The sequence below is a fragment of the Hyla sarda genome, chromosome 2, assembly GCF_029499605.1.
Source record: "Hyla sarda isolate aHylSar1 chromosome 2, aHylSar1.hap1, whole genome shotgun sequence".
Classification (NCBI taxonomy): Eukaryota; Metazoa; Chordata; class Amphibia; order Anura; family Hylidae; genus Hyla; species Hyla sarda.
The window spans coordinates 105,589,486-105,604,772 of record NC_079190.1 but is presented as its reverse complement, the minus strand read 5'-3'; the positions used below and the strand labels follow the sequence as shown (position 1 = coordinate 105,604,772).

The 15,287-nt window shown below is 41.0% G+C and overlaps 1 protein-coding gene across 2 annotated transcripts in view; it reads right to left on the bottom strand.

Moving 5' to 3' along the window:
* The window catches only part of PPP1R1A (protein phosphatase 1 regulatory inhibitor subunit 1A), a 213,428-nt gene that overhangs the window by 57,298 nt on the left and 140,843 nt on the right, over positions 1 to 15,287 (bottom strand). Inside the window, exon 4 of one of the 2 annotated variants that reach the window (XM_056562771.1) lies at positions 13,517 to 13,580. The exons of the other annotated variant lie outside the window; for it this stretch is intronic. Coding sequence (XP_056418746.1) covers positions 13,517 to 13,580 — 64 coding nt within the window. The remainder of the gene's footprint in view (positions 1 to 13,516; positions 13,581 to 15,287) is intronic. 2 annotated transcript variants of the gene reach the window in all.

Sequence of the window (15,287 nt, the reverse complement as noted above, 5' to 3'; positions counted from 1 at the left end):
CACAGCCACAAGGGCTGTCCAGGCATGCTGGGTGTTGTAATTTTGCAACAGCTGGAGGCACACTGGTTGGGAAACACTGGTTTAGTGTTTACACACTTACTGGCAGTAGTTTTATTTTTTGCTATAATACTGAGTCCAGGCCAGGTATTTGTTGTGTTTGATCTGAGGTCAGACACAACGGCTGTCTGGGCATGCTGAGATTTCTAGTTTTGCAACGGCTTGAGGCACACTGGTTGGTCTAGACTAAAGATCTAAAAAAAAAAAAGAAAAAAAAGAAATACACATTTAATTCACATTAAACCAGTGTTTCCCAACCAGTGTGCCTCTAGCTGTTGCAAAATGACAACTCCCAGCATGGGAGGACAGCCGTTGTGTATCTGACCTCAGATCGGACACAACAAAAACCTGACATGGATTATTCCAGCAAAACCTAAAACTGCTGCCAGTAAGTGCACACACATTAAACCAGTGTTTCCCAACAAGTATGTCTCCAGCTGTTGCAAAACTACAACTCACAGCATGCCCGGACAGCCATTGGCTGTCCGGGCATGCTTGGAGTTGTAGTTTTGCAACTGCTGGAGGGCCACATATTGGATACCACTTGTCTCGAGCATCTGTAAAGTGTCTTACATTGTAATCTGTACATAGAATATTCCTCCCTTAGAGGAAACCTCCCAATAGGGGCACTACCCAATAGTGGAAAGTTTTAAATTCCCCGGCAGAGTCCCATAAGACTTAATGTATTTGCACCCTCCGAATAGGGGACATTCCCAATAGTGGACACGGACAAACCCAATAGAGGACAAAACACTCCCAATAGGGGACAAAACACTCCTAGGCCTATGTGCCGGCCCTACCTTGTACACAGGGCCACCGTTAGGGGGTAGAGCCAATACATCAGTTTGGGGTCCAGAATCCCAGGGAGCCCAAGCTTCCACTGCAGCCCCTTGCAGCAGCCCCAGCGCAGAAGACCTCAGTGGTCTCAGTAGTCTCATGCATCTGTACATCAGCTGGCCACATCATTTACCCCCTCCTTCCCTGATCCCCCTCCCCCCACCCCACGCAACTCTATTCCCCCTGTGTTAAATCATTCCCCATTTTTACCCCCTGTGCCACATCATTTCCTCTTGATCCCCCCTCTGTGCTATTTCATTCCCCCTTTATCAGTCTTTGCCAGCTTATAAACAGGGGGTGATTAATTTACACAGAGAGTTATAAAGGGGGAATTAAATGGCACAGGAGGGATCAAGGGGAAATGATGTGGCACAGGGGGTAAGGGGGGATAATTTAGCACAAGGCATAAGGTAACACAGGGTATAAAGGGTGGATGAAATGATGGTGGGGGGATAAGGGGTGATTGTACTGTAATATTGCTTTTAATGATATTTTATAGGTAATTACACTCTGGAGTAAATACAGGACAGTATTTAGACATTTAGAAAGGTTTTTGAGCCGTTTTTCCATATAGGGGACATCTCTCAATAGCGGACACTTTTTTATTCCCCATGAGTGTCTGCTATAGGGAGATTCTACTGTGCCATGAAATAATACGATTATGGAAATAATTGCTTTTTAATGCTGTAATGCAGTCAGGCATGACATAATAGGTGAGTAGAAATAATCCAAAGCAGATTGTATCTAAATAATGAGAGTAATATACATTAGACTGGCATTGGCTCATTAAGCCGGTTGCTATATGAAGACGTGTAAACTGCTGACGTGCTTCTGTGATGTGTGAAGAGCTCTGGGGGTGCGGAGACTTGATGCCTACCCGTGGGTGGGAGCGTACGTTCTATTATGCTCTAGTACATCAGACACCATCATGTCTTATTTGTGAGTGGGCGGTTGTGTAAAACTACAGGTATAATAGGAGACATTACAGTTTCCTCGGCTCTCCGTAATTAACTGGGGGAAAAATACACTGGGTGCCTCTATGTGCTTTACATCTTAACAAGAGGAACGATTGTTAAATATTCATTTTGCAATTTTCATATATCTAAGAAGCAATTACTGCTCCTTATAACGCCCGTATCATAGCAACTTACATTGTGGAGAAATGGTGTTATTTTGTTTGTGTAGCAGTTAAACGTACTTAATATAGAAGTACGTGTGTGTTTTTTCTTTTGACCATAAGATAAACTCTATAGCATACAATCAGGTATTAAAGGGTATATTAATTATTTTATTATTGCATGTGGTTCAGAATTTCAAATACAGCAATTTACGCTTATTGACAAAAAAAAATATATAATTTTTTTAAATACTGTACCAAGAAGGAGTCAAATGTAATAATTAAATTTGATACGAACTTCGCGGGGTTTGCGGCTCACCGACTTTTCGAACATTGCCAGGTTCAGCTCATGTCGGGGCCGAGCGGTGCTCATTCAGGCCAATGAATAAGGAGATAATAAGCGCTGCTGAACAGCACTAGTTAACTCCTTGGGGGAGGGGGTGTATACATTATACAGCCATCTATATGGCTGTATAATGTATACAGTGAAGAGAGTGATACTTACCATCTGGTTGCTGGTTCGGGTCTCTTCTTATGTAGCTCTGCCCCCTTGCAATGTCATCGCTAGAGGAGTTACATTTTTCCTCGCTGGGCCGCCGCATAACGCTCAGCCCAGCAAGATGTTACAGTAAACCAGCGGATTTGCTCGTTTTCTGTGACAAAAGAGTTAAGTTGCGCTGCACAGCAACTTGTTCGCCGCGAACCAAACACCTTCCAAAAGTTTGGCGAGCCCAGTGAGACAAACTTTAGGGAAGCTCAATCGCTCTAGTAATAACGATATATTGCATGTGGTCACAATATTGGAGTGAAAGGTTATGTTTATTGTACAACTGTAAAATAAACAGCTGTATTGTACAACTGAAAAGAATCTCTAGTGCCCTGTTGGGCCACCTCTAGCCTAGTAAAAAAGTAAAGGGCATGGCCTGTCAAAAGGGGCCATGGTTTCAGTGCAACAGTTGGTGTCAAAAAAGTACCAGAATTTAGGTGCATATTCTTCAGCTAATAGTTGGTCTACACTTAGACATGCTCGTACCCCACCTGTGTGAACGCATCCTAAGAGAAAAAATTATATTTACATACAGTAAAAGCAGAACATTTAGTTCAGTAACTTACAGTGCATTTAAGAAAAATATCTTACAAAAGTCACAATCATTTTTCTGTGTTTGAGACAATATGTTACTCCTTTTCAACTTCTGCTTGCAAGACCAAGGTATGTGTGTATGTGTGGCTGGATAAGAAATATCTTTTTTTTTTGTCCTCGTTTTACAAGGATGGGAATGTTTTATAAGAGTAGGGTCACATGTACCTAAACATAGTATATTTCACACTGAGCAAAATCTGCTGCTCATAAGGAAATATGCTGCTTATTCTCCTATGAGCTACACGCGGCAGCCCTGTGTATGCAGTGAGGTCTGAGGGGGAGGCCAGCGTGCCAACATGACTGTAATGCGCTGACTATCCTCCAAACCTAACTGTGCACAGGGCTGCTACCAGGTAGCCCTGTCTGTCTGCTCATAGGAGAATATGCAGTGTATTTGCTACTGTGCAACAGATTTTGCACAGCATGAAATACGCTATGTATGCGCTGTGTGTCACCTTATCCTAAGGGTCGATTCACACATACAGATTCCTGTGCAGATATGATATGCAGGATTTTCTGATGCAGATTTCCGTGTAAACTAAATAACTGAACACAGCTTCAAATCCTGTGCATCAAATCATCACGGGAAGCTTTCAAGTATCATAAAAGCCAGAAAGTAAATTGTACTCCACAATGAAGAAAAGATGATAGCCTTCGGCAAGCAGTAGCCCAAATGAGCAGCTATCATCTATTTGTTAAGACTTAACACTCAACAACATGCTTCTGTTTCTATGCTTCTGTTTCTATTTTCAATCTCCTCATAGGTGACTCATTCCCTTTCTAATGGACTTGTCGATTCAGATGTGGGTTTGGAAATTACAAATTGCATCAAACGATTTCATTTAATTTAATTTTAGAATTTCCAATGTACTGAGCTTCATTCATACAGAACAAATGCGCTATGAAATAATTGCACTTTTTCTGAAATAAATTAAAAAATAAAACCACCAAAATATATTTGTAAATTGATTATGTTATTTATTAAGTATTGTCATAGAGAAAAAAATTATCTAGATCCTATGATCCTCTATGACAAGGAACCAAATATAAACTTCAAAAACAAAAGGGATCAGGAGGTAGAAACTATTCACAATGCAACTAATACATATAGGGAATTCCTGAAAAAGCTGTCTCCATATAAAAACAATAGGCTTACATACTTTCTCTTTCAATTCTCCTATGTTCCCGCATTGCTATTCTCTGGCTCTTCCATGAATTTCAAGATGTAGTGAATTTATGTGATACATTTCACTTTGAAGGGATGCTCCACCCCTAGACATCTGATCCCCATCCAAATGATAGGGGATAAGATGTCTGATTGCAGGGGTCCCACTGTTAGGGCACCAACTAAAAAAGGACTTTAACACCTTAAGGACTCAGGGCGTACCTGTACGTCCTGAGTCTGCACCCATTCTATAATGCGGGGCCACAGTGTGCCACACGCTATTTACCCTTTAGACGCGGCATTCAAAGTTGATTGCCACGTCTAAAGTGAAACTAAAGTGCTGCCGGTTAGCTCAGGGGGCTGTTCGGGACCGCTGTGGTGAAATTGCGGCATTCCCGAACAGCTGTAGGACACGAGGAGGGTGCCCTCACCTTCCTCCTGTTGTCCGATCGCCGAATGACTGCTCAGTGCCTGAGATCCAGGCATGAGCAGTCAAGCGGCAGAATAATTGATCAATGGTTTCCTATGAGAAACCATTGATCAATGTAAAATATCAGTGTGTGCACTGTTATAGCCCTCTATGGGAGCTATAACTGCAAAAAAAAAGTGGGAAAAAAAAAGTTAATAAAGATCATTTAACCCCTTCCCTAATAAAAGTTTGAATCACCCCCTTTTTCCCATTTAAAAAAAATAAAAAAGTGGTGTAAATAAAAATAAACATGTGGTATCGCTGCATGTGGAAATGTCCGAGTTATAAAAATATACTATTAATTAAACCGACGTACGCGCAAAAAAAAAGATCCAAAGTCCAAAATAGGGTATTTTTGGTCACTTTTTACACCATGAAAAAATGAATAAAAAGTGATCAATGAGTCCGATCAATACAAAAATGGTACCGCTAAAAACTTCAGATCACGGCGCAAAAAATGAGCCCTCATATCACCCCATACGCAGAAAAATAAAAAAGTTATAGGGGTCAGAAGATGACAATTTTAAACGTATAATTTTTCCTTGTGTAATTATGATTTTTTTCAGAAGTACGACAAAATCAAACCTACATAAGTAGGACATCATTTTAATCTTATGGACCTACAGAATAAAGAGAAGGTGTCATTTTTGCCAAAAAAAATTCTGTGTAGAAACAGAAGCCCCCAAAAGTTACAAAATGGCGTTTGTCGCACAATGATTCTTTTTTCCGTTTCACTGTAGATTTTTGGGTAAAATTACTGATGTCATTACAAAGTAGAATTGGTGGTGCAAAAAAATAAGCCATCATATGAATTCTTAGGTGCAATATTGGAGGAAAAAACGAAAGTGCAAAAAAGGAAAAACCCTGAGTCCTTAAGGGGTAAAGTCCCAGCACTGTGCCAGTTCTAACATGTATCTTATCTATACTTTACCATCTATATGCAGTACCTGGCTAGACTGTCCTCTGTCAGAACCACAGATGAATATCCTTAAAAAAGGTCTTTCATTTGTTCCCACCATGCAGTTTGACTCATTTCCTTGGGTCAAAGACATCTCCCTGTATATAAGAAAGATAAAATGGAAGACATTTTTCTCTAAACAGGACAAAGAAAAATGCCAGGAGCTGAATATCCCCCTATCCGAACTAACCACATGGAAAGCTCTACGCTCCCTTGAGGAAGAAAATCTGAGAGATAAACATAAGGGTCCCTTCACTACGCTTAAAAATAAGAGTACCAAACTGCCCTCCATTTCAGAATGTATGAATATTGACATTTTTGAATCTTTGGTAGTGAAGGAACTCAAAGAATTGGACCAGACTAAAATTGGAGACTGGACCAATTTGTCCCCTCAAGAGTGGAGAGTTCTCAATGAATTGTTTGAAAATCAAGACATTACCATAAAACCCTCAGATAAGGGAAGCAATGTGGTATATCAATAAACTAGGATGTGTCAGGACATTTTGGACGACAGTGCCACATATCGGAGATTAGAAACAGATCCCACTGGAATATTTTCTTTGTTTTAGCATTACCATCATATATACGGGACACTGCGGACTTGCTTTTAAAACTGGATGGTATATCAATGGATGAAAATACCATATATTTGATGTAGAAGCTCTATAAAGCTCCATCAGGCATGATTTGGGGCTACAAGCTGCAACATTTTATCTATCCACGAGGGATGTTCATCTGGGTCCCCACAATGAATTCACATTGGAACTTTTAGAATTCTGTATGAGGCATAATTATTTCCTCTTTGGCGGCCACTTCCTCCACCAGCTCAGGGGCACCGCGATGGGGATTCCTTATGCCCCCACGTATGCCAACCTTCTCCTAGGCTAGTCGGAGGAAAGAGTGGAACTTGGAGAGGATCTCAGCCCATAGAAAAAACATATGACCATGTGACTGAGGTACATTGATGACGTTTGTATTTTGTGTTCTGGAACAGGTGAGGCATTTTTACAGTTTGTGCATGTTTTAAATCAGAATTATCTTAATCTACGTTTCACCTGTGAATGGGATCCCGTGAAACTTCCCTTTTTGGATGTATTGGTCAAAAAGGGGAGGGGTGGGAGAATCAAAACATCGGTTTACTGAAAACCCACCTCCACCAATGATCTCCTAAGGTTGGAGAGTACTCACCCCTTGGCCCTGTGAAAGTGCATTCTAAGGGGGCAGTACCTCCCCCTTAGGAGAAATTACTCAGGAACTGGAGAGTTCCTGAGACAGGCACAGGACTCATGGGGATGTTTCCGGGAGAGAGAATACCTGGATAATGTTTTCCGAGATGCCTTTAATGGATCCATATCTAGGAGAATAAATCCGAGACTAAGGATGACAAGATGACATTCAGGATGGGATTTTGTATAATTGGTACCTTTGATAACAGACACACAGAGGTAAGGGCCATACTACAAAAGTACTGGAGCATCCTCTTGGAGGTTGATGACATCAAACAGGTCCTAGGTGAGAGATCACAAATAACTTTCAGGAAAGGCACTAGCCTGAAGGATAAGGTGATACACAGCCACCTCACCCCAAAAAGTGGACCAGGTACATGGTTAGATTGAAAACCAAGAGGTCAATTCAAATGTGGGTCATGAGTAGCATGTACCTCAGTTAGACAGAGTAAAACCTTCACCTGTTCCAGAGATGGCAACATTTTTCAGATTAAAGATTTTATCAATTGTATTATCTACTGGTGTAATATATTTTACACAATGTTCGTGCCCCAAAGACAATGTGGGGAAAGCCTATTGAGAGTTTTGTCGCCGGATACGGGATCACTACAATACTTAACAATAGAGACACGTCTCTGGCTAGACATGTGCATTAGGCACATCAGGGGGATCCGAAAAATGTAAAGTTCATGGGAATTCAGTTGGTAACCAGAGGTCCCCGTGGAGGTGATTGGGACAAAAAACTCTTGCAAACTGAGTGCAGATGGATTTGCAAACTCAACTCCATGGCACAGGTGGGCTTAAATGAATCTCTAAGTTTTTTGTGCTTTATATAACACTGTGACTTTTGGTTTGTAAGCATCCAGTAGGGTGATGTGAAGGCTGGTATACATTATGGTGTGAATTGTATGATAAGGAATCATGGTTATTAGAGAGTACCCTTAGGCAGGAATAATATATGTCAAGGGACAAATCGTATTTGATAACAACTGCATATGTTGATAATTTCAAGCCATTGCGCTGTATCCGGAGGTCGGATGATTAGAATATTGTAATATCTGTAAATACCGGAAGGAATTATGGACGCCGGTGACTTAGGGAACATTAATCGCCGGGGTTCTGTTGATAAAATACAGTATTATAACGGGAATCCGTGCCATTTATACCTTAATAGGGAACAATATCTGCTGGGGTTATGTCACTTGAGAAATATAGTGCTTGTATAACTTATATAGGTGCCATTATATCATTTATATTTTATACTGTATGATATGTAAATTATACCTCGACCTTATCGCTGACTGGGATATTCTACCAGCATACCATATGCGTCGGAGGTTCCGCATTAGTAAGGCATAGTGCTCAGATGGTTATTACAAACGCCATTGCATACTATTTTATGTGATATGTTATATTATGTGATATATATAGTATGCTATTGTGTTTTATGGTTGACTGTGCTACTTTATCAGTGGACCCCTATTGTTGTGTAGTATGCTTTGTTACCCCACCGCTGACTATATTATAGTATCAGTGGATTATGACTACCTTATTGCTGCACTCTATGTATTCACCAACCTCATATCCTGCTGATATAATCATCCCTGACTTTATGGCATGCTTTTCAAAATATACAATATCATATGCTAGGACCAAACTTACCATCTAGGTTAATTTTTTTTATCATTGACATACTTGTTTTGAGGGGATCTGACCCTCCGGGGTAACAATTGGGAGGCTGACTTGAATTTAACTCTCGGCCGGGGACACGCTGATTGTCCTCATGGGAATTGACTTACACTCCCCCTCTGCGTCACTCAGGCAGTGGCAGCGGAGAGGAGGCGCGGCTTCGACTCTGCAGGATGTTTCTTATGACGTTGCACCATGGGGAGGGCAAGAGACTGTGGCTGTAACCAGATGTGATGTCACTCCTGGAAGTGAGAATCTCTGTATGCAGTATGACGTACTGCCCTTACCCTGCTGCAGGAAGAGCATGACGTAGAGGTATGTTTTGATTATGGGAGGAGTTCGCCGCATAAAAAAAGACTGTGAGGTCTGTGTTACGTTGCCACTGCCACTTTGTCTATTCAGATGTTTGGGTCTCCCTGACGAGCTATGAGAAAGCGAAAGGCTGCATAGGAGATCAGGTTCTATGATTGCACATTGCTGAATTTTGTACATCTATTTATTCTCTTTTGCACTTCATCCCATGCACACTGCACTTTACTAAGGAACCCTGGCTGTACATTTGTAACAGGGACTGTGTAGTAGAGCGAACAGGTTCCTGCGGCACAGGGGTCACCCTTATTAGGGCAAGTGCCCCAGTTACATGCCACACAGCTAGGGGAAGGTGTGTTTAGGGATTGGATATGCATCACATGACGGTGTTGTAGGTAGTCTAGGGATAGTGCTCACTAGCCGTCCCCTATTGAAGACAATTTGCTCTTATTGACTTATACAGCTCACATCCTACACATACCCACATGTATGCATGTCCCAGGTGCGCTAATACTCTGGACTATCAATGAGACCAATTTGATGGATCACAGGGCACAAGATTATATTGTGTAAGAAGAGACCTATTACAGTGGATTTCTTCCACATATGGACAAGTTAAATTTTATCTTTCTAAATCATACTCCAGTTTTTCTATTCTTTAACTTGGCTAGACTAGTGTTATGACTTGATCAATCTACTACAAAATTCTACTCTAGTATACAGTATAATCTTAAAGACCTTATAGTAAGATTCTGTATTAATTGCACTTCAATAATCCTTCCACTGTCTATTCTCATTAAAAAAAAACTCTTCTTCACTGTGGTTAAATTTAAAGAAAACATTTTCATGAATGATGTAATTTTCTCCATTGAGAACAGTGGAGAGGATAGAATGTTCAATACTTCCAGGAACTCGGTTTACATGGATGATGCTTTATCAATTGTCAGCTAATCACATGAGAGAAGGAAATTCCCAGAAGGAGCCTTTGCATATCATTAAATGTTAATTGTCTATTGTGCGATTCACCAACCCAGCATAGTTCTTGTGGGCGACACAGAGCTCTGCATCACCTAAGCATCAGACCTTGAATGAAATACCTGCCATATTCAGCGTAGCGCCTGGAAATAACGGCTTCTAATTATATATCCCACGTTATGTCACATGCCACATTGTTAAACAAAAGCCTTTTGTTACTGGAGTCTTCTAAACCAATAAAAAATTCACTTTAGACCTGAGGGCATAGACTTCATGTCACATAAGGTTGCTCAGGATCAGTTATAGAATAACTTAATAACGATAGTCATAAAAAAGCTTTTCATTAGCCTTACACAATAGTTCAGTAGCCCATTGTTATTATTGGTTGAGTTTGTGACACTTTATATGACAAAGTTGACCAATTGTATTGAAGCATTACCTTTGATTTGCACTTAACCGTATATATATATATATATATATATATATATATATATATATATATGTATTCAGTCATCCATGCTCTTGCATAACAGCAATTGAAAGAAAACATGGCTTAAATCATGACAGTATATAACTAGGATATGCTGCTACTAATTGATCAGTGTAATGCCCCAACGGGTGTGGACCTGCTATGCCACTTACCGGTTGGCTTTGGGCCAAACTTGAGAGCCGAATCTAAAAGTGGTCCTGGTTAAATGGCAGCTTGCCGAGCAGGTCAGAGCACCCTGGTACCAATCACCAGGTATACAGGCAGGTGGAGTGAGCTGATGCTAGATGGAATAAGCTCAGCAGTCAGTAGAGACCAGACTGACTAGATGTTTTAGCAGAGCTGGTGTAGCACAGGTGCAGCTAGATGTTTAGAGCTTGCTAGAAGGCAGAGGCATGGTCAGCAATCTCAGGCATAGTAAGTCTTATCCAGGAGAGGCAGGCAAGTACAGAGGGATGAGGCAAGAAACGGCATCAAGAAACAAGCTAGGCTCTTGAACACAGGAATATGACAGATGTGAACAGAAGCAGAACCTTCGCTATGGTAAATCACAATGGGGGAGATTTATCAAAACCTGTGCTGAGGAAGAGTGGTGCAGTTGCCCATAGCAACCAATCAGATTGCTTCTTTCATTTTCCACAGGCCTCTTTAGAGGCCTGTGGAAAATGAAAGAAGCAATCTGATTGGTTGCTATGGGCAACTGCACCACTCTTCCTCTGCACAGGTTTTGATAAATCTCCCCCAATGTTGATCAGGTAAGGAAAGGAGGGCGGAGCGTTCTAAATAGGTGATGCCAGTCAGGGATTGGAGAAGGGGCAGAATCAGAGGCGTGCATGGACCCTTAAAAAGACAGACCTTGTGCAACCCATACTGGATGCACCAGACACTATCTGAGGCTAATTTAAAAAGATGACTAGTATAGGATTCCCTGATCACATACCTAGGGGAGCCCATTCAGTTTCTTGATCTTCTGCCCCGTTCCTGGGTTTACACTTTGACAATTTTGTGAATCATCAGATTGAACATGGATTTTTTTTTAATAATGGGAGTGGATATAATGTATATTAAAATGTAAAAGGAAACCCTAAGCTATTTAGTAGCTTGTCCAGAGATCCTCTTTTTTGGCTTGTCCAGAGATCCTCTTTAAAACGTTTGCCAGTGGACAACACCTTTGTTAACCCTAAAGAGAAACTGATGACAAAAGATCCCCCACTCCTGAGACTTCCAACATTCAAGGGAAGAGTTGCTTGTACATGCTGTAGATGTACTTGTAGATCATAGACTACACAAAAGCAGGATATTGTCATTATCATAAGAGTAGTGTTGAGCGACATAGGCCATATTCGAATTCGCGAATATTCACGAATATATGGATGAATATTTGTCATATATTCGCGAATATTCGCATATTCGTAATATTCTCGTTTTATTTTCGCATATGCGAAAAATTTGTGTATGCGAAAAATTAACATGCGAAAAATCGCACACCAGTCTCACACAGTAGTATTAGAGCCTTCTTTACACCACACAAGCTGGAAGCAGAGAGGGATGATCACTGTGATGTGTACTGTGAAATAAAAAAAAAAAAGAATATTCGTAATTACGAATATATAGTGCTACATTCGCGAGTTCGCGAATATGCGATATTCGCGAATAAAATTCGCATTGCGAATATTCGCGAGCAACACTACATAAGAGGCATAGACTTCTGGGACAGGGGACATAATATTACTACTGTACAAAGCATTGGTGCATCCTATTCTGGAGAATGCTGTTTGGGAAGACTAGATGGACCAAATGGTTCTTATCTGTCGACACATTCTATTTTTCTATGTTTTGTTCTGGAGCTGGAAAAATTAAAAAGTGGCACACCTAAACTCATATGGGGCAAGTATATAAATGGACCATACAAAACATATGATGAAAAGCTATTCCTTGCAAGTGCAGAGTGCCCATCTGGCAATTTTGGGCAAATACCAGAGTGTTAAGGAGGTCGGTCTCATCTACAGCGTGCCAGCTGGCTTTTTACCTGCACTTTCCAGCCTGGTTCATACTGTGCGAAAGTTGTATGTAAGTTGATCATTCTAGCTTTGCTTGTTGTTCACAACCCAATCTTAGGGAAGAGGAATATCAGGTACCCAGCTTCCATAGTCTACTGAAACCCCACCAGTGATAGTCTGCTGGGCCTCACTGGACTTCTCCCTGCAGTAGTACTGCCATGCTCTATCCCTGTGCCAGCAGTGATGGATTTTCTCCCCTTTCATTGTACCCTCGGTTCTCAATTACTTTTCTATCCCTTGCCCCTTAAACTGCCCCAGCCACAGCAATTCTACAAATATGTTGGTCTAAATGAGTCCTACGAAGTGACCCCAACCTATGAGGTACAATTTTCTTAGACGAAAAGCAAGTTATGGTGTGGGCAGTTTTTTTCCTGTCCACACCATATGTTAGACAAAGCACACACTCCAGCCGCCGCACAAAATGAAAGTGAACTTCAGTTTCTGTGTGGTGAGGTAAATGTCCTTGTCAATTTCTTCCTGCACCAAATTTATCAACATTGTGCACCATTTTGGTAAATTTGGCACAGCTCTGTGTTTTTTTTTTTTTTTTGCAAGAAAAGATTTTCTACAAACCAGTCCACGGCACACTTAGATTGACGTAAAGGGGTACTCCGCTCTAAACATCTTATTCCCTATCCAATTGGTCAGCAAAAACAGTTGAGGGCTTCAAAAAAGACGTAGATAATCTCTTAGAACAAAGTATGTAAAAGTATAGCCATCGAGTACTGAAAGTATCCATACCCCTTCCCTTCATCCACATTTTCTCACCTTTGGTTGAACTTGATGGACATGTATTTTTTTTAACTGTACTAACTTTGTAACTATGTAAATTCTCTGGTGAAAAAACAAGAGTCCACAGTTGTAAGGGATATCCTCTATTACTTTAGTATTCCCTAAAATACATTTGAAATGTGGCTTCTAAACCAGATAACCTGTGTATGATCATGTCCATAGATAAAAGACAATGAAAAAGACACAAATGCAAAACGCACAGACACATAAAAGTCTTTATCACTCAGTTGGTACCTTTCATGGTGGGTGTTGTGCGTGACACTTTTTTCCTCTGATGTGGGGACATAGATAAAGTAGACTGCAAGAGACAAAGAGGTAAGCATGATGTCAGATATCAAGTAGACATTGTGAATGGTCTACAAATCAATAATTATGTCTTTTCTTGAATGGATTCACTTGTTATTGCCAAGAAATGTACAAATCAATAAAATCCCAGGCCGGCGTTATTCAAACCAGGACATACGCTTAAGCGGGCCCTTTCTCTAGACTCCTACTCTTCCTTTGTCACTTTAACACATTATTCTTTGGGCTGAAAAACCAAATAATGAGTCACATATTTTTGTATACAGAGATAAGGATTTCAAAGATGACTTCTAAATTTGCAGAAACCATTGCACTCTTCCAAGGCTCAATAGTCTTTTGTCTTAAAAACCCTTTAACTTCTGCCATAGTAGGTATTAGTATTATATATATATATATATATATATATATATATATATATATATATATATATATTATTTAGGGCAGGATTGTGAGACAGAACTGATCTGAATGGCTAGTATAGTATGATATATTTTATTTGCCATTTAATAATAATCAGTAATGGGACATTTCAGTAAATCTGGAATCATAAAATGTAAAGCAATGAAACAATAGATGACAGAGGCGGCACTCACCAAAAGGATCTTCTTTATTTAAATTCTGCAGTACATACAGACAAGTGTGGTGAGGGTGTGATGAATTGCAGATGTTATTACCCTAGGGGCAGATGGCATTAACCCCTTGTGTTTGTGACGCCAGGGTGTGGTTAACCTCTGCACCCCCCGAGGTAGGGCCGCTGGATCCTGGGCTAGAAACGGGGCAAATAATGACTCAGACGCCAAGTTACGGAACAATGGCAGCTTTACTGAGGCAGACAGATGTAATAGTCTTTACAGCTCAGTTAGGCCCAAGAGGTGACCAGTGACTTTAGAGACTTGCAGGCTCGCTAGGACTTGTAGTGGACTTGGACAGAATGCTGCAGACCCATGCTGAATTTAGACAGACTTTACTGACTTGACTAGGACTGACAAGACTTCACCCCTTGTGTAGCTTACCAGGATTTGACGTTCACCTGTGGGGCACTTGGTGATAGAAGCGTGGCTGCGTGACTAGGCCTTGGGTCTCTTCAGGACACCAGACACTCTCTCAGGTCTTGACTGTTCCTCAGCATGCATAGAAGTCAACTAGCTAGCTCCTCCCAGGGTTTATATGGGGGAGAATTTGGATGGGTCATAAAGGTCAACTACAAGTCATCTGGTCACTGACACCTTCCCTTGTTACATGACTTAGCAACAACATTTAAAGGTATATAATATTATACGTAAATTACAATAGATAATACAAGGCACTTGTTAACCATTTATACTTCTTAGCTTAAGGGGGGGGGGGAACTCAGGGGACACTACAATAGAGTCCCCCAGACAAGACAGCAAGGGTACAGGGGTGCAGGTTCTGTACTGGGCCACCACACAAGGGCAGGTAGAAGTAAAAGGGCAGGGGCATCCCCAGAAGCCCCCTGCCCTCTCACTTCTACCTGCCCTTGTCTGTATGCACTGCAGAATTTGAATAAAGAAGATCCTTTTGGTGAGTGCCATCTCTGTCATCTATTGTCTCTTTGGATTGCATACCTACTTCAGACTGAGCACCACAAGTGTTCAGGTTTCAGGTGCGGTACAAGACGCAGCTGTCTACACATGCATGGTGTGAACAAAGCCTAGTCGTGCATGTGGTGGACATTACCTCT